The 19,579-nt window shown below is 35.8% G+C and overlaps 1 protein-coding gene across 1 annotated transcript in view; it reads left to right on the top strand.

The window, feature by feature from the left end:
- DIAPH3 (diaphanous related formin 3) overlaps nucleotides 1-19,579 on the top strand; it is a 213,752-nt gene that overhangs the window by 80,875 nt on the left and 113,298 nt on the right. Inside the window, exons 18-20 of the mRNA XM_066571453.1 lie at nucleotides 5,327-5,422; nucleotides 6,354-6,448; nucleotides 12,962-13,063. Of these exons, the coding sequence (XP_066427550.1) occupies nucleotides 5,327-5,422; nucleotides 6,354-6,448; nucleotides 12,962-13,063 (293 nt within the window). The remainder of the gene's footprint in view (nucleotides 1-5,326; nucleotides 5,423-6,353; nucleotides 6,449-12,961; nucleotides 13,064-19,579) is intronic.

The following is a 19,579-nucleotide window of genomic DNA, read 5'->3' as shown; positions in this document are numbered from 1 at the left end:
TTTATTACTTTGAGGGAGACTGAACACTGGCACAGAGTGCCCAGGGAGGTTTTGGACTCTCCCTTCAGTCTTGGGGATATTCAAAAGCTGCCTGAATGCAGTCGTGGGCACCTGGCTGTAGATAGCCTTGTGTGAGTAAGGGGATTGGACCAAATGACCTCCAGAAGTCACTTCCAACCTCAGTATTGGTTGATACCAAGGTACTCCACATTTTAGCTTTGAATAATTAAGAAGTTCTGAAGGATTTGTTATTTAGTTAGAACCTCATTTTCTATTAAAGATCTGTTCTTTTGATTCCACATAACATTTAGGAGATGAAGGACCGCAGGTCTTCACATTGAATACCCTGCTATATGGGACACAAGATATCATTTACTTTTAAGAATTAGAGTTCTATACAGATGAAGTAGGCATCTACTTTCATAATGACACCTGTTATGGGTACATCCTTTGAGTCCATGACCCCAGGCTAGTTCTTTCATTCTTCAGTGAAGAGAGAATGCAAGATGACTGTTGTCTTAGCTAAGAGGCCAGGAAAAGTGTAAGGTCACGTGTAATCTTCTGTATGCTCTTTTACTTAGTGACAAAATAACTCTTCTTAGTGACGAAATAACTCCAGTGAGTGTTCTGTGTAATGTAGTTTTCAAGTTTCATCTGAAATAGGACTTCAGACTTTTAAAAATAAATGTTCATATCTAAATGTTCAGATAGATTCCTTTTGAGGCTTGTATTTCAAAGGTATTTTGTTTCACTTTTTTCCACTAGGATGATATGTTTTAGAAGATTTTTTTTCTTTAGCATACAGATGCACAGACATGATTTTTTTTACAGAGATTGTGGGTAGCAGATTATATCAAGACCTGTGGCAGAAATAGAAATGTGTATTGCAATTCATGAATGTAGATTATTTCAGTGGCACCTACCAAGAATGAAATTGTTTCAGAGTTTTACAGAGTAGCTCCCTAGGATCCAGTCCACAATTTTATGAAGTGCTGTTCTGCAGGCTTCCAATACTTCCAAGTATTTATAAAACAGTCCTGTCACCACTCTTTTCAGGACCCTAATTTCAGTCAGGTCATTCCCACAGATGGAGGTAGTTGACTACATTTGAATGTGTGTATGGATCTGAATTTGAAGGAGACGGTAAAAGCAATCTGTCCAGTATCCAAAACTCCTTTGAGGTATTGGTGTGTGTGTATGTTGGCAACCACATCTGTTAACTTTAGAGTCTTTTTAATAAGCATGTAGGGTGTGAAGGTAAGAGGAACTGCGGAGGGTGGGAGGTGCATTCTTCTGTGTTTCAAAGTGCTGTAGCGCTTCGTTTCTCAGCCTGAGAGGGCAGAGCAGGAGCATCAGATGAGGTACTACTGACAATACATAGGTCAGATGCTGGGGCCGTGTGTGTGTCCTGCAGTGGGATAGATTTAGTGTATAGACAGAACTTTAAAGGGTGTGTAGTTTTCTATTGTATAAAGCTGAAAAAAAAAAGTAATTTTGAAAAAGTTCATGCTTAGTAAGATCAAACTTCTGGAGCTGTGAGAACTGTCAGTGTATTTTGTTATCCCCTGGTTTCTTCTCTCATTAGCATGGTAACATCTCACATCTATTTCCTTCAAATTATCACATCCTTTCTACAGTAGCTGCCCACTCCCACTAGCCTGCTTTATTTTTTTTTCCACTGTAAGCAGATGTTCCCATTTTCTTTCTTCTGTATACTTTCCCTTCTATTCCAGTGCTCTCCACAAATGAAAATTTAACTGCATATTTTTCTTTGATTTCCTTTTAGTCTAGATTCTTACTTCACCTGTTCAGATATTTCTATTCATTCCCTTCAGCTGTGGGATTTCTTTCTCTTTTTACTTGTTGGAAATAGAGAATAGTTATGTTTCTTGGGATTTTGGGGGCTTTTTTTTTTTTTGTGCCACTTGTTATGGTTAAGAAGTGGCACTCCCTCGTTCAGTGCCCCTTACAACCTTCAATGGGAAATAAAAAAGGCAGAGATCATGGGTTGAGATAAAAGCAATTTACTGGAAACAGCAATGAGATAAGAACAGTAACAGCAACAATATTAATAACAACAGTTTACAAAAAGAGTGTGATTTGCAGGGAATTGCTCACTGACTGGGACAGTGAACAAAATGGTGGACAGACCATCTCCCTCCATGTTTTGTCCCCAAGCCCAAGACAATGAAAAAAATGACAGACAGATCATCTGGTCAGGACCAGTGTTACCCCACAACTGCATTTGTCGCTTGGTTCCCGGGCAAAGGAATGCCTCCCCCTTCTTTTCCAGGAAGCAAGAGAGAGACCCATTTCCCTCCTCCCTGGCCATGAGGTGAGATGGGATTGAATTGCACTGTGTCTTGGCCATGCCCACATGGCTCCACATAACCCGTGTCCTTGTCCAAAACCAGGACATTAGCAACGGAGGTGAAAATTTCTAGAGGCATTAGGATGTATCAGGGTTTTCAGTGGGAAGTGCAACATTTCAAACCAGCAGGAAAAGTAATACATGTCCTCTGCTTCTTATTGCTGCCAACTACATAAGGATGTGACCTGAAGTCTACTAAAGAAGTATCATGTAAGTTTGCAGTAATTTAGTTTATTGTATAATTGTAGAACTCTGCATACAATTCCTGCATGAGTTGCCTAGAGTAGACACGTTCTATGCTTAAATGTTTTTCCTTAGTGTTGTGATGCCTTAAGTTGTGCTGTAATATTGTGTATAACCCCCTCCTGGGTGAAAATTCCTGAGGCTATTAGCCAGTTCATTTACAGCATTTTTTCTTGATTTGGAAGTAGGGAATTAAGTAGTGCATGTTTAACTGTTAATTCTTTTTGCATGTTTGTGTGTCTGTATTATCTCAGTTATAAGACTTGTAATGAATAAAGTTTGCTTTCTAGTGCTGAAAGAGGCAGACCTTTTTTTTAATTTTTTTTATTTATTTCTGCCCTTTTAGCATACAGTTTGAGGCTGGCAGGGCACACTTAAGGAAATTAGTAAATTTAGATAATTTAACTACTTTTAATTCTGTCTACAAAGGAAATTATTTTGTTTCTTGTAAAGTTCCAGGTTTCTTTGCAAAGTTCCAAGGTAGCCATGAAGAATTTTACTGTATTTTCATTAAGCATGAAAATTGCTTGGAACCTGTCCTGCAGGGATGTACATGTCTTCTAGGACAATCTGCAATTCTAGCATTGATAAGACTTTGAGGCAACTCAAGTCATGTTTTTAAGAGTCACAGTTTTCAGTGTGTAGTTGAAGAAGTTAAGAAATTTGAGAGGTCTGTTAAAGTGTGTAACTGCAAGAGAAAACAGTCATGTGATTCTGGGATCTGCAGCCCCTTGACATACCCTTCTGGGTTCAGTAAGGGCTCTTCTTCAAGCATAATCAGAAAAAGTGAGCCTTTAGTGGTAACCTTTTTTTTATCCAGTAGCTTTAATGTCATTCTATTCCTTTGGTACCTGAGCTATAGCGTTCTCACATTGCTGGTGAAAACCTACTTTTGCTTTCACATGTGTAGTAAGCAGGGTGTGTAGCTTTCCCTGGTACAGGAGAGTGCTAAACATTCTGTTCAATGTGCTAAAAGAAATTCAAGGACATGTGAATTTTGTGGGTAGGCTGGGAACAGACAAAAGACAAGGACTCTGGCTTTGTAACCCATTTTCCAGGATGCTGGTTATCAGTCCTTCTTCTAAGGACTGCTTTATGTCTTAGTTTAGTGATTTCATTTTTGCAGAATACAGGTTCTTTTCTGTACTGTGGCATGTTCTCAGGAGCATTGTGCTGCCTAGCAGGTGTAGAGTATTAAAAGTGATTTAGGAGATGATTCAAATGTCTCTCTCCACCTACTCGGAAGGGACTTGAACCTGATTCCTTCAATCCCTGTGTGAGGTCTTGAATTTCTTATCTCTTTGGTTGTATCCTAGACAACAAAGATCAAAGACCTCAAGAGGCCATTTAGTCTGTGTCCCAATCCTTGGCAAAATTTATCGTGCTTTGGAAAACATTTTTTAAGAATTAGGTAGCTCTTAAATAGCTCTCTTACCATTTTTGGAATTAATTTCAGCTTAGGGAAATCCTCTTGATAATTCATGCTTATGTCTAGTTTTGTCAAGGATCATCACTGAGCTAGAAATTTTAATCCTATGTCTCCTTGGCAGGACTTCCCGTCTATACCTATCTCCTTTGGAAGTCGGTAGCGTTTTATACTATTGTAGCATATTTTTTTCTCTCAAATATTTGAAGCATGTATAACTTAATTTGGAACAATCATACTATAAAGCTAGGAAACTAATCTCATTTGTGAAATACAGAATTAGCTAAACAGTAGCAATGTATTTGGTAAATAACATTTGACAGTGAAGATTTGTGCTGGGGGAAGGAAGAAGGAAAAGTTAAAAAAAGGAGTATTTTGTATTATGTATTATTGTAAAATAATACAATAACAGATCATATTTAAGGAAAGATTTGTGTGGTTTTAGCTTTTTAGTTTGTTTGCATAATAATTCCTACTAATAATTTATCAAGCCTATGTTGTTATTTTAAGTGAAATTCTTATGACAGTATGTGACTAATGAGAAATAAATTCAGCTTACACAATGTATTTGGGAGATCCTATTTGTATTAATTATTTTCTATTTGTATGAATGATTAAAAGAAAGAATAAGCCAAATTCTCCAGCAATGTTAATATATGTTTATACAATCACTTTTTCTTTGTGGTATTTTGTAATAATGTGATTGCATCATATATTTAAAAATACATCCTTTTGAGGGGGGCAAGAAAAGAGATCTATATATATACCTACATGCTATGTAGGTATATAACAACTCAGCTATATTCTAAGCTAATGTTATTTTTTTAATAAGCTGGTGATCTTTGATAATTTTGATGCATATAGTTAGACAAAAGCAATCACAAAAATAGATAGAGGTCTCAGTGTTGAGACATATTGCCATGTTTTTTAAGATCTGTTATTGTTAAAATCCAATTCATAATCCTAGCCTGGCCAGGGTAACTGGAGCATGTTGCATATTTTAAATATGACTCAATTTGTACAATAAACATTAGCATGTTTATTCAGGCCCTATATATTAAAAAAAAAATCTAGAAGGCTAACAAGCTGACAAATTTGACTGAAGAGCAAAAGTATTGAAATACAAACAAAACATGCAAAACCTCTCAATTTTTTGTCTGTGTGTTTTATGATCTTTTCTCTGTGAATTGAGTATGCTTGATAGCAAATATGCTTTCTGAATTCATGAATGATTTCCTTTAAATATTAAGAATTAACCATGATTGTATTTGTGATTAATCTGGCAGTAAAAAGAGAGGAGGAGGATTTTGAAGAAAAGAAATCCATTAAGAAACGCATCAAAGAATTAAAAGTTTTGGATCCTAAGATTGCACAGAATCTGTGTAAGTAGATTCTGTTGGTTATTTTTTTTTCCTCAGAGTAATGTATAAATCTTCCATAAAAATGCCTTTCTTTCTTGTGTGATTACTGGTAACCACTTATTGTTTAAAATGTGTTTAAAGATGTGCATATTGTTTTAAGCACAAATATGAGTTTACACAACTGAAATGCTTAAAAAGACCCGAGAAGTAGTTAAAGATTATTCCTTGTTCAAGACTGTATGTGTTGAAGTGCAAGCATACAGCTATGTATCTAATCCATCTGTACTGTCAATATATCCATCAAGGAATACTGGATGCCCCCTTCCCCTGCATGTCCCCACCCCTTGTCAACAAAAGGATGAAAATGCCTGCAGCGAGTCTGCCCATCTCATGAACTTTGTAGAAACTAGTTGATACTCAGTATTATGGAATAATATACAAAGAAAGAAAATAAAGTTTTGATGGAGAGGAGTTCTAGGTTCCTAAATGTCAGCAGAGATTAAATAAGTAATAACTGTATTATGGTGACTAAATAAAGAGTGCTTATAAGAACATTTAACAAAATGTTCTGTTTCTGTGGCTTGGTTTTGGTTTGTCATGGTGCTTCTTTCAGAGAAGGCTCTGACAAGACTATTGAAAAAATTACAATTGTCACCTTAGCACAAAATACTGTAATAGCAGTGATTCTTCTGAAAAGTAGACTTGTCTCTGACTGCCTATGGAAGTCTTCTGTGATGCTGGATGTTGTATATAACAAATGGATATGGAGAAAGCTGGAATTGAAAGAAAACAGTAATTAAAAATACATTAAAAATTGTTATCTTGCTTATATTATTTGGCATAGTGTTTGTTAATCTGGAGATGCTATGACCTGTTTTGCTGCTGTTTTTTACATAGAAGCAAGATAGTTCTTGTCTTGCTTTCTTCATTATTTGTGGAATCTCTGTTTTAGCAATTTTCCTTGGATCTTTCCGAGTGCCTTATGAAGAGATCAAAATAATGATATTGGAAGTAGATGAAACACAGCTCTCAGAGTCCATGATTCAGGTAACAAAAATAGCACTTAAGATCCCAGTATTTCAAGAGAAGCTTCTCAGTAAATAGAAATGCGTAGCTAAAAACACCTCTTAATGTAAATTTTTGGCTAATAATTAACTGCAAGAATGTTCTTTTTCTGTGAACAGTAGATTTTTTTTATTTAATTTGTAATGTTAATATTTTTATGAAAGCAGCTTGTGTTGTTTTTGGCTGGGACTAAGTTTGTGGCTGGGACTAATTGTCTTCATGGTGGCTCATATGGGGTTATGTTTGCATTTGTGCTGAACACAGGGTTGATAATACAGAGATGTTTTTGTTATTGCTGAGCAGGGCTTACACAGAGCCAAGGCCTTTTCTGCTTGCTGTTTGTACTGCCACGCTGGCAAGGGGGCTGGGTGTGTATGGGAGGCTGGGAGGGGACACGGCCAGGACAGGTGATCACAAATGACCAAGGGGACATTCCAGACCATGTGACATCATGCCCAGTATGTAAAGTGTGAGGGAGAAAAAAGAAGGGAGATGGAGTGGTGGTGTTTGTCAAGTCACCATTACATTTGATGGAGCCCTGCTCTCCTGAAGATGGCAGTAAACATCTCCCGGCCCATGGGAACCAGTGAATGAATTCCTTGCTTTGCTTTGCTTGAGTGCACGGTTTTATCTCATCCTGTGAGTTTTCTGACTTTAACCCTTACAGCCTCATCCTTATCCCACTGTGGGGAGAGTGAGTGAGTGGCTGCTTGGGGCTTGGTTGCTGGATGTGATTAAAGTATGACATAGCTGAATTTATATTTCAATTTTCAGTATTGTCCACACCTAAATAGAGACTTTCCTTGTGTACATATGATGTTTTGTTTCTTCCCTACTTATCAAATTTTTCTTGGCTTTGTTTTAGCTCTGTCTTATCTGCACTAATCTCTATTTTGGTTGTTTGGTTTGGGTTTATTTTTGTTTGTTAGAGCTGTAACAATCCAATATTTTGCTTTAGAGCATTTACAGCATTCGCCACTTCTCTTCCATGGAGTTTATTTAGGTAGTGTCGTCTCTTTCAATATTACTTTTTTAAAACACAAAGTCAGTATGACTCTATGTGGAGCCAAAATAAACTGGAAGTTCTTCTATATACAGTGTTATTTAAAGGTTGAAAAGCTGAAGAATTTAATGAAGTAAACACAAATGAATAATTTTAGAAACATGGGAAAAATAATTTGGAGGGGGTGTCTTGAAGTCATTTGAGCCAAGGCTCTCAAAGCCAGGTCAACTAGAGCACTTTGATCAGGGCCTTTCCCATCAAATTTTTAGTATCTCCAACTCTGGAGACCCCATTGGCTTTTCTGGAAACCTTTTTCAGTGTTGAATACTTGTAGTAGAAAATGTTTCTTTGTTTACCTAACTGGATTCTTAATTGTGATAACTTGTGACCTTCGTTCTTCTATTGCACAACTCCAAGAAGAGCTTAATTACACCTTCTTTGTACCACTTAGTTGGGTATCTGCACACAATAAGGGCCCACGAGGCTTTCCCAGAGGTCAACAGAGTGACTTCTCTGAGTCTGTCCTTGCCTGTCATGTGCCATATTCTTGAGTCATCTTGATGGGCATCAGTAAATTTGAAAACGTCTGACTTTAGAAAAATTATCTGTATTTTGGACAGGACTCTGGCATACTGTGATGAACTTCAAATTATTTCTATTATGGCTCATAAATGTCAAAACATAATATAGCAATAATTGATAATTACTGTCTATTTACTAGTAATGTGGTACAGGTTTTAGATAGCTAATCTCTTCAGCATACTTCAAAATGTGTTTCAGGCATGGGTACCAGTCCCTGCTGAAACGTGAAAGAAAAGTGAAGGTAGATTGGTTTTTAGAAACATAATCTATTTGCAGGAATGTTGATTAGTTAAAACAAGTACAGGTATCTTTATCCCAAGGCATATACAATTATAATGAAAATAATAGTCCACAGAAGAAATTAAAAATAATGATACAAAACCAAAAAAATTATCCATGAAAATAAATTTTCTCTTCTTAGATTACCTCATCTTCACATGGAAGTATGCCATTAATTAACTACACGTTATTGGTTTGATGATTTTCTTTACCAGAGTCTAAATGCAAAAATAAATAAAATAAAATTAGTTGTTACATTAAGGCTCACTGAAATTCAGGTGTGGCTTCTACTGCAACACACAGGAACTTGTATTCAGATGTCAAAACAAGACAAATCTGTATTTATGTGGTTTTCCTGCAAAATTAATTTCCACCATATCGGAATATCAAAATAACATCTTGTCTTATCGCACAGGAGGCTATGCAATGCTCAGCATGCATTTCTTCCTGCATGCAGTTTTGCCCTCACTTCCTGTGACTTGGATTTCAAAGATGTTTAATTTCTCTTCAGCTATTTAGACTTCACTTTCCCTTCTTCATTGAAGAATGAGATGTTTCTCTTAAATATTTGAAGGAGCAAGCATGAACCATGATCTCCAGTGACAGCATATATAATCATTGTATAATTCTCATTCTTTTGTTCAATGATGCAGTTAATATTGGCACTAAAACTGTTACTTTAAGGTTATTAGGATGAACATAGTTTACACTTCTAAAATGTTTTTTTAGTCTAATTTGCACTTAGATCACTTTTTCAAGGTTTTCTTCATGCTCAACAGCAGCATGATGTGTATCTTTATCTTATTTGGTATAACAGTGGAAATTCTCTATGGTAGCATGAAAAACTGAGAGATGGAATATGCTCTTCTGTTATACTCTGCTTAAACTATGTCTCAGGTAGCCCATCCTTGCTCTGAGACTCTCTCAAGCTATTTGATCTTAGCACTGTTTTTCAGCAGTTAAAATTTAGCTTGTTAGAAAAATTAGGTCCGCAACAATTAAATGAAGCAACCTGTATAAATAAGTACTGTATATCAAAAATATAAAAAACTGTTATTTTGATAATTTCTATGTGTGTTATCTAAAGAAGGCGAAATTTATTTTTGTATTTAGACTCTGGTAAAGAAAATCATCAAACCAATAATGTGTAGTTAATTAATGGCATACTTCTATGTGAAGATGCGGTAATCTAAGAAGAGAAAATTTATTTTCATGGATAATTTTTTTGCTTTTGTATCATTATTTTTAATTTCTTCTGTGGACTATTATTTTCATTATAATTGTATATGCCTTGGGATAAAGAATGCCTAATTTTCAGTATGTTTAGAACATCTAGCACACCCTATCCCCACTGGAGCTTTGCAGTAGGCATAGCTAAAAATATGATAGGATATAACTTTTTGACACTATGCTGATAATCTTCTGGCTCTATTAATTGGTATTGGCAGTAAATTATGTTGAAAGTCAGTGTATACAGTAACCTCTCTATACGGTTGGCATCAAAATTGAGTCCAAAGTGGTATCAGCAGTGGTTGAGCCCTTTTGTGTTTGCTTTTGGAGGGGAGTGAACAATTTTATTCTAGAAAAGGGTAAGAGAAGATGAAGAGCCAAAAGTGAGAAATTATATCCTACAAGAGTACAGTGATATTAGCAGCTTCTGTGATTGTGTAAAAGTCAGTGGAATGGAATACAAGTGATCATGTGCACAATATCCCGGATGAACATGGTCATATAAATCACTCAAGACTATAGACTGCATTTTTTTGCCAAGTGATTAATCCCTTGAAGACCTAAATCAGGTGGAAAATTCAGTAGAACTTAGGCTTCAAATTTAGTTTCCAAGTTTGGATGTAATAATATTTATCAAATGAGTTCATCCAAATTGCTTGTTTCTGAGTAAAACAACCCTATAATAACTTTGAAAAAGGGACTAAGTTTGAACTTGAAAAAAGACTTAAGACACCCATCTTTCTTTGAAAGTGGTAAAACAATGTGCCCCATTACTTCAAAAAGTTGGTATGCACCTTCATATATACTTAGGTTAATAAATAACTTTAAGTATCGAGCTCTATGTCTCTATTTCTACCTTCCACATCCTTTTCAGGTATGCACTATGACCATGCTATGAAAATGTGTTCCATGTATTTCATCATTCTGAGAAGAGGGAAATAGTATATAGGTTTACAGCCATATATGGCTAATTTTCTTCATTCATATAAGTTACCTTAGACAGTATGGTACGTCTCCTTTTCAGAAATTTCTTGCATTCAGCAGATATTTTTGTTTAGTTGTAACTGTTTTTTCAGTGGGTCCTAATAATCACTGTTTCTGAAACTGGAAATTTGTTCTTAATCCAACTCTTGTTATGCTTAAGAAATAAAATGTATTTTCTCTCCATCTGTCTCCATTCCCTGCTTCAGTTAGAAATTAAATCTAGCACTTCAAAATGTAAAAACTCCAAAAGCGGTGTTGTAATCCAAAAACTCATTGACTAATTATTGAAATATTTCCCGTGACTTAGTTAAAATTCTTTCTCCTGCTTATTCCTTGTTTGATATTCAAAATGTGTTTAATCTGTAGCTTCTCAAAAGCTTTATCTGAACACCATAAAAGCTGCTTTGATATCAGCTGCTCCTTCTGTTTTGGTTGCTTTTTTTTTATATTCTGATGCTCAACATTGAAAATATTCATCCAACACTTGACTGTTTTTGGTTTTTGAAAGTTTTCTGGGCAGTTTTTGTTCATATGAGAACTTTTTCTGCATCAAAGAATAACATTTTAATTTCAGTAAATATTAAGGAATTGTCTTATATTTAGAGCTGTATTTGGAAATGTTGGATATCAAAAAAAGAAATAGGTGTGTTATGAATTTCTAATTTAAAATGTATCTTTTTACACTTTGTACCCTTTCATTTTTGCTCAGTGTTACTGATTTATTGCCAGACACCTTCATCCATAATTAATAAGTGTAGTCTGTTTTACAAAAATATTTTCCAAATGTGAGAGTAGTCAGGATATGTATGACTGCTGTTCCACTAAAATTCAGTTTGATCATATCTAAATCAAGCTCCTAAAATTTAAGTTTACATTATTGTTTTAAGCATCATTGTTCCTGCATTTTTAATAGGTTTCTCTTTTCTTACCAAAATCCTTATTTGAGCATGGACATTCTGTTGAATCAGTCTACTGATTTAGGGATATTTTTCAGCTACTACTAAAAAGAGTAAAATTTGATTCTTCTTCAACTAAAGAAGTATGTTAAGCAAAGCACAGGTATGACTTTTTATCTGCCTGGCCCCAGGGAGGTAATTTTTATATCTTAACTGGCTAAATTTCCTGTTTAAGAAGGAATTAGGATCTTTAGTCGGTAAAATAAGGGTTTTTTAAGACTTTCAGATGGAGATTCGGCTCACTAACTGAAATAAATTCTTTTTTGCTCATTGTATGTCACCAAAGCTATTTACTTGAGAGGTAATAAAACAAATGTTGGCAACCAAAATGTCTGCCTTTTCCATCAAGTAATGGGGAAGTTGGTCTTGTTTCTTTCTTGAAATATGGTAATTTTCAAGTGGCTGTGGGGTGGCTGTGTATCCTAGACTGGCTTCAGTGTTAAAAGGATTGAATCTTAAGTTCAGGAGAGTGAGCTTACCAGTAGACCAGAGTGTTTAAAGAAAGGAAAATCTCTCTTGTGTTTTTCTCATTGTGACAGAAGCTTAACCAATGTGCAACCAGAAACACAAGGGTCATAATTTGAGAGACACAGCAGGCTGTAGGGACTCTGGCTATTGCCTGGTAGTTGCAGCAATCATCTTGGGAAGGGACAGAATTGAGCTACTGATTCAAATTTTATGCCACAATTAAGTGTGTGAGAAGCTTTCTATTTCCAGAATCTCCAAAAAACCATTTTTAGCCAGCCTAGCAGAAGCTAATTAGAGTGGGGTTCAGGTGCCCAAAAGTGAGTGTCTTTTTGTAGATATGTGTCTTAGGTGTTTAGGAAGCTCCAGGGAGTCAGAGGATTCTTCAGAGGAACAGATGAAGGTGAAATGTTTGATTCCCTTACCTGTAAGACGTTCACTTTATATGTGTCCAACCTCCCCATACTGACTTCTGAATTCAGCTGAAGCTGAATCTTACCTTTGATTTACTACTTCTAGCAAGTTTTCATGCTAAGTAGTAGTGTAAGTAAGTAAGTGTAATGGGTTTAAACTTTTGTTTTGAAATGCTAGAAAATTAATTATTCTTTTCCAAAATACTTTTCATCTAGCATTAATAATTCTTGCCAGCCTTTGGATGGTTATGTTATATTTGAAGTTCCTTGTTTGCTTTGAAGCGTTCTGTTTCCATCATGCCTATCAAGCACATTCCTTCTTTAAAAACAGTTTAAAAACAATAGTACAGAAGTGTGTAGAATCAGTGTCAGTATTGCAGTATTGCTGGCAGTATTGCATCACTTATCTTTTACACTCTCAGTTCCTTTAATTTGTGTGTTGCTATGTGCATTCTGCTGTCTTCAGGAAAGAGTGTTGTCTTTGGAGTGTATGGCAGTAATGCATGTGTAAACCTGTTTGTTTACAATAATAGAAGCAACATTGAATCTGAGATTTTTAAGCCTATTTTATTTTCCTTTATAGAATTTAATAAAACACCTCCCTGAACAAGAGCAATTGAATGCATTGTCCAAGTTCAAGAACGAGTATAACAATTTGTCTGAGCCAGAGCAGTTTGGTGTTGTGGTGAGTTCTGCTTTATTATCACTGGTTGTTGTTTTTTTTTTTTTTTTGTCCTTTCTGGAAATACAGTGTTAATATAATATTTATAGAAAAAAACCAAAACAGTTGCTTCTTCCTAAAAGTGAAGGGGTTCCAGACTGGGAGAAGATTACAGGTGCTGCCATTCAAGTGGACTTTTCTTGGACATATCCATGGAGGTGAAAGGCCTGATTATTGAAATATTGCTTCTGGAATGATTTTGGATTCTCTTTGTTTAAACAAGTTATTTACATTTGCAAAAGAAACCGAACCAAAACCATAAAAACTTTGTTATTTTCTGTGGCAAAGTTTCACTGGGAGATACAGAGCTATTTTTGAATTTTTGTAGCTAAAATAGTTTGGCCTTACTTTTGTTTGCATTAAAAAATCTGAACTTTTTAAACTGAGGTTTTCTACACTTACGTTTTTCTTTCTATTCTCCATGTAAATGAGAAGAACATAATGTCATAGTGATCATGTTGACCTATTCTGCCTCCTGCTGCCTGTGTTTTATACCATGTCCTGTAAAGAGTTATCCCTAATCACTTTTTCCCTTCCCTCTGGAAAGATATGTTTGTAGTATCTTCCAGGTTGAATTCACAAAGGAAGACTGGAAGTGAAAAAAAGAAAATGCTACTTCGGAGCTGGCAGTTGATGCTTTTTGTGAAAATACAGATTGCATCTAATTTCTCTATAGCTCATAATTCATAGTTGGTAATTACTTCATCCAGACAAACACAGAGTAATGCTAAGTAGTTTCCTGGTGCATAAATCTGTACAAGGCTTTGATTTTTCTTGTCCATTCCTGGAGTTTAAATCTAAGGTGGTTATTGCTAAGATTATCTTATCTGAGGGAATTTCCCATGAGGGAATAATACTTACTCAGTTAGATGGAACTGTCAGTTGATGAGAAGAGCTAGACTAGTAACAGTGTAGGTAGAGTTTTGCTGCATCTGGCCCAACTTTTCTGATAAATTTGTCTTTAAAAGTTGAGGCAATGTGATAACTCAGAAAAATAAAATAAATGGACAAAATGATAAGAGTTCTTATATCTCAAAAATTTCTGGAGCTTATTTTCTGAAGGAACAACCAGATTTCCACTGACTGAAAAGTGCAAGTCCTTGCTTTTCCTGGTTTTCTATACAAAACATTGAAAAACAAAGTCCACAAACAAGACCAAACCCCATTGTCAGGAACAGTTTCTGTCATGTCACAGCTTCTATGCATGTAGTAGAGTGGATTTGAGAGAACAAGCAACAATGTTTATTACATGAAACATTTTTCATTTCTGTTCCAATGGGATAAAATTTGAATAAGTCACTTTTTTCTACTCTGAATATGGAATCCTATCCATTTACTTTCCATCAAAGTTCTTCAAGCTCCATCTGGCTCTCCTGGATCTTTTCTGTTATTGTTGTCCGCAGAGCGGGCTGAGAAATTCTTCTCATTTCTTAGGAAGCCACTGTTAATGCTAATGTGAATCTTCACATTATTGCTGGTTTTGTTGCTTTTGTTTATTTTTCCTTAAAAATATTGGTTTATGCCTTAATTTTTGCTGTCTGTTTTAAATGGGGAGAATCAAAATTGAATACACAGTGATGCAAGGCTTGAAGTCTTTTAGATGAGTAGTGTTTTATAGTTATGTTTTTTTAGAGAATTAGGAGATTCCATGTTAATTTTCTCTGAAGTTGTGATTAAAGGAACAATTAAACTATTTGACTCCTAAGGAAGAATCTAAATAGTGAATAAATGGCTAATTACTACTTGTGTGATAAATTTTTTTTCATCATGGAAACCCATTATCTTTCAGGCTTTGAATTGAAAGTCAAGATTTGATACTCTGAAACCAACAGTGAGACACTTAGTGAGATATTGGCTAGCAGTGATTGTTACAGTGTTGTATGTTTCAAGAAAAGTCAATTAAATTTCGTTGCTGGCTTAAAGACCTTGAGAGCATGATTCTAAACAGTTCAGGTTCCCTTCATGAGTGTTGCTTGTGGTTTTGGGGTTTTGTTTGGGGTTTGGTCTTACAGTTGTGAGGGTTTTTTTTTTTTGAATTGACCCTATGAGTTGCTTTTGTGGTTTCTGCCTTCTCTTTTTTAAGTTATTTATCATTTTTATATTTTCTGTTCATTCAGCAGTAAGTATAAAATAAATCCTTTGTGGCCCTTATCTTCTCTTCCAGACTTTGGGTTTTCTTTAGATAAACTACTTTATTTTCCGCTAGGTTCTTTCTTTCACTTACTCCAGGCCAGTGTCTCAGAGCACAGATATTATCATGTATTACTGTGGAAATTTGTTTTTGGTGTAGAGTTGTGGGGTTTTTTTGGGGGTGGGAGGGGGACAGGGAGGGGCTTGTACAGATTCATTAACTATTTCATGACAATTACATTAATTCTGTTCATCTTACTAAAAATTTAGTTTGCTATTTTTACCTTAATTTGATGTTATATTGAATGTTGTATTTTCTTGCTCAAATTCATGGGGTATTTCAAATTCATTATGAAGTTTTCATCAAGCTTGTGCTTGATGAAACATATATACTCAATTGCATCTTGTTTTACCATAGTTCTTGTTTCGTACTTGGTTTTACTTACTGCAATCAACTTCCTCCAAAACTTCTTAAAAACTTCCTTAACCTTCATATTGTTTTCTTGGTAATTTCATTGATTACCACAGAATCACAGAATATTCTCAGTTGGAAGGGATCCACAAGGATCGTTGAGTCCAGCTCTTAAGGGCATAGCCCTTACAGGGATCAAACTCACAACCTTGTCTTTACTAGCACCATGCTGAATCTTGAATAAAACTTGATAATGGTGAAGATTATCTTTGTGCAATATGAAACCCACTGGAGATGAATGAGGTTTCATCTAGATGTTCATCTTGGTAACTGTTGAGAGAGGCTGTATTTTGGAGGTTTTTACTTTTTTTTACCTGGTTCTTTCTTCAATGGACAGTATAAATATTTTGTTGCTTTAGGACTTTTAGCAGTGTTGATTTGTTTTGCAGGTAGTTCTTTCCTACTAAGAAAAAGGTACTGTTTTAGAGAGTATTTTTCCTAATTTTTGGTGTAGTGTCTGTCCTCATATCAAAGAAATGTTTAAGGAGTAGATAATTTAGTAAATATTAATCTAATTTATTTTCAGTGAAGTTGATATAATAACTACTAGTTAGATTTATTGATCATGATTGATACTTTGAGTGCAGGAATCTGTTTAATGGATTGTTACTGAACTATTACCATACCACTGGTTAATATCTTATTTATAAGGAAGTTGGGCACAAGCATCTTCTAGCTGTTCAGAACTTGAATTGTTCTGAATTCTCGTAGAATTCCATTCTATGATTTGAGGTACACTTGTTTATTTACAGTGGCTGTAATTCTTTGTGTTGTAAGATAGTCATAGACTATTTCAAATTTATTATATGGTTTGATATCCATAAATGCAATTCCATTTAAGAAATCACAGTTTTGATGCTCTTTATCAGGGATCCTGTGCCTCTAGGTCTGACATTTCAGGGCATTTATCGAGGCACAGAGGTGCATGGCAATGTTTAGTCCCATATCAGATGGTTCCACATCTTTGCTGCACCTCCCCTCCCCTCAGTGTCCTGTAACTGTAGTTCCCCAACTTTACAGCACCACACATCTGCCTCTCCTCCCTCTCTTGTCCTTAGCACAGCAGTGCTAAGGCTTCAGGCCTACTCATGCCAACATATTTTAACTGTTTGTTGCACTAGGAACCATTCCAAAAAGTTGTTCTGAATTGATAATGCTGCATGCATATAGCAGAATCCAGTAGTAAATTCCAGCATGAGACAACTGGACCAGGTTGCCCAGGGAATGTGGATGTCCCATCCCTGGAAATTTTCAAAGCTAGGTTGAATGAAGCTCAGAGCAGCCTGGTCTGGTGGAAGGTGTCCCTATCCATGGCAGGGGAGTTGGAACTAGATGATTTTTAAGATTCCTTCCAACACAAAAAAATTCTAGGACTTTATGTAGCCTCATCAGTGCCTGTAATCCTTAGGGTATAAAATGGTCCTGGTCCATATTAAATTTATTATGTGGTTTGAAATCTATAAATGTGATTCCATTCAAGAAATCAAAGTTTTGATGTTGTTTATAAACACTTCTAATGTAAAAAGTTTTTAATGCTTGACAGGATGCTATTAGTAGACATTTGACCTCAGGTGTATGCAAGTGTACTAGCATTCTTACATATGAGAATACTGTCTCAAGAGCCACATGTGATAGCTCCTGCTGTCTTTCTTTTCTTGTAATCTGAGACATTCAGAAAGATGTTCCCATATTGTCTGGTAGTGAAAAAAAAGGAAGCAGATTTTTCCTTGATCACTTATATTTGCTCAAAGATAAAATTGAGGGAATTACAAAATATTGTTTCAGAAATAATTAATGTTCAGACCTTGTGAGATTCACTGACAGCTAACCCAAATAGAATTTGGCAAGCAATCCTCATGTGGCTTCACAGCTTGTTCACTGATGGATGTGTTTTTAATGAGTTCGTACCAAAGGAAAAGATTTCACTAGAGTAAATTGAAGATTAGAGTGAGGCCTGATGAAGGCTAGTTTGTCTTAAATAATTCAGCAGACACTTAAATTGATCAATTCCATATTCAGCTGATAGTTTCACCTGTATGTTCTCGTTGAGGATAACTCAAAATGTATTAATGTTTTTTCACTGTTGTCTGGAAAATATCATACTATCACTGTTTCTGCAGAAGCACACTCTGCCTTTCATAAGACTTGATGCTTGGACAGAGCCATACCTAGTGACATTTCAGTCTGTTTAAAATTCTGAAGTGCTGATGTGCATCTGGGCTGTGAGATATTTTGATTGTGTTAATTTCTAGCTGCAAACCTTATCTTCTGTGTCTTCTAGACGTCATGTGTATCTGCTGCTCTGCCTTGTCAGTGTTCTTTATCAGTATTTCCAGCCTTTACAGGAGTGTTGCCAAAAATTAACTTTCTCTTATATGTCATCTGTGAGAGTTAAAAAAATCTTTATGACAAATTGCAGTCAAGTTACCTATGCTGTTGCGAAGGAGAACATCCTTAACTCCTGTCATGTTGATGTTTTTCAAACCTTGAACCTAGGTAAGGGCAGAGAGCAAGGCTCCAGAAATACCTTCTGAAAATGGCCATCATGAATGATCTGCAATAATCTGACTGTTTGCAATTGCCATTGGATTGGCTTGTATTAATTCCTTTGTGATGCCATATTACAGATGAGTGCTCCTGTAAATGCTTCGGTAGAAGCAGGCCTTACTCTTATCTCTTGTTTAGTTCTGGTAGAACCATTTTGTGTAGTTAATCTAAAGAACAATTTAAAAAAAATTGTCTTACTGCCTGATATTAATTCAGATGGCTAAGTGGGTGTTTGTTATTTGTTCTAGCCCACACACAGGCTATCTCAGTTCTCTTCTTGGCAGATATTGCTGCAGCTTCAGAGCAGGAATGTTATTTCTCTGAAGGGTCCTCATCTTTTGCTTCCAGCCATTCACTTTGCACATTCTATCAAGAGCCTGTCCTGGATCCGATTTGATGTTTTTCTTCACTAGTAATGTAAGCAACCCTCTAATGGTCATGTCATGCATTACATATCATAAGGAAAACACTTCTGTGTTTAATAGGGAATATGATCCTGCCATTTTAACTCAGCAAATTCAAGGATTTCTTGGAATTTAGCCACCTAAATTGAGTTAGGTATCCAATGACTGTCTAGTGTAGGGCAGCTGTGCTAAAAGAACCATGAGGCTGATCAGTACTTATTAAATCCCTAGAGCCTGAAATTAATATGCAGATATTTCACCTTTCCAGCTTCAGACATTAGAGTCCAGTGGATCTCCAGGTGCTGTAGGATTTCCTTTCCCTGTGATCATTTTGTAGAACTGAGAAACTTTCTCCAAGTCATGCAAACTGTCATCTGCAGCATTCACTTATGTGACATATCAGACTGTTTTTGCCACAGATTAACTGCGGTTCCAAATACACCAAATAACCATATGGATAAAAATTCCCCTGTCATTACTGAATTCGCTATTGACAGGGCTACAGAAGCTGTACAGTGGAGTGTTTTTTCCTTAGCAGTACTGTCATAATCATAGACACATATCTTCCTTCTGAGAAAATTAACTGGGACACACCTTGTTGGGTCAGTAGAGAAGATGATACAAATGGTTGGAGGCCTGAACTTTTTTGAAGTGGGTCATGTCTGTCACATCAAAGACATCAAAATCAGCTGCTAACTATGTAACATCACATTCCACTTCTATGTGGGAATTGCTATGATGGTTCAACCATTATGGGAAGTACTGAACGTGCTGTCATGATTTTGAGACATTCTCATCCAGACCTTGATCATTCGTCTTCATGACCTGTTTTGGGATATTCCATATAGTAGACTTTTCATTAGGAGGTGGATTCCTAGTAGTAGCCAGACAGAAAATGAGGCATTTATTTTAAAGTCAGGCTTACCA

The sequence above is a fragment of the Molothrus aeneus genome, chromosome 2, assembly GCF_037042795.1.
Source record: "Molothrus aeneus isolate 106 chromosome 2, BPBGC_Maene_1.0, whole genome shotgun sequence".
NCBI lineage: Eukaryota > Metazoa > Chordata > Aves > Passeriformes > Icteridae > Molothrus > Molothrus aeneus.
Note: the sequence above shows the minus strand (reverse complement) of the source record. Positions and strands in the feature narration are given on the sequence as shown.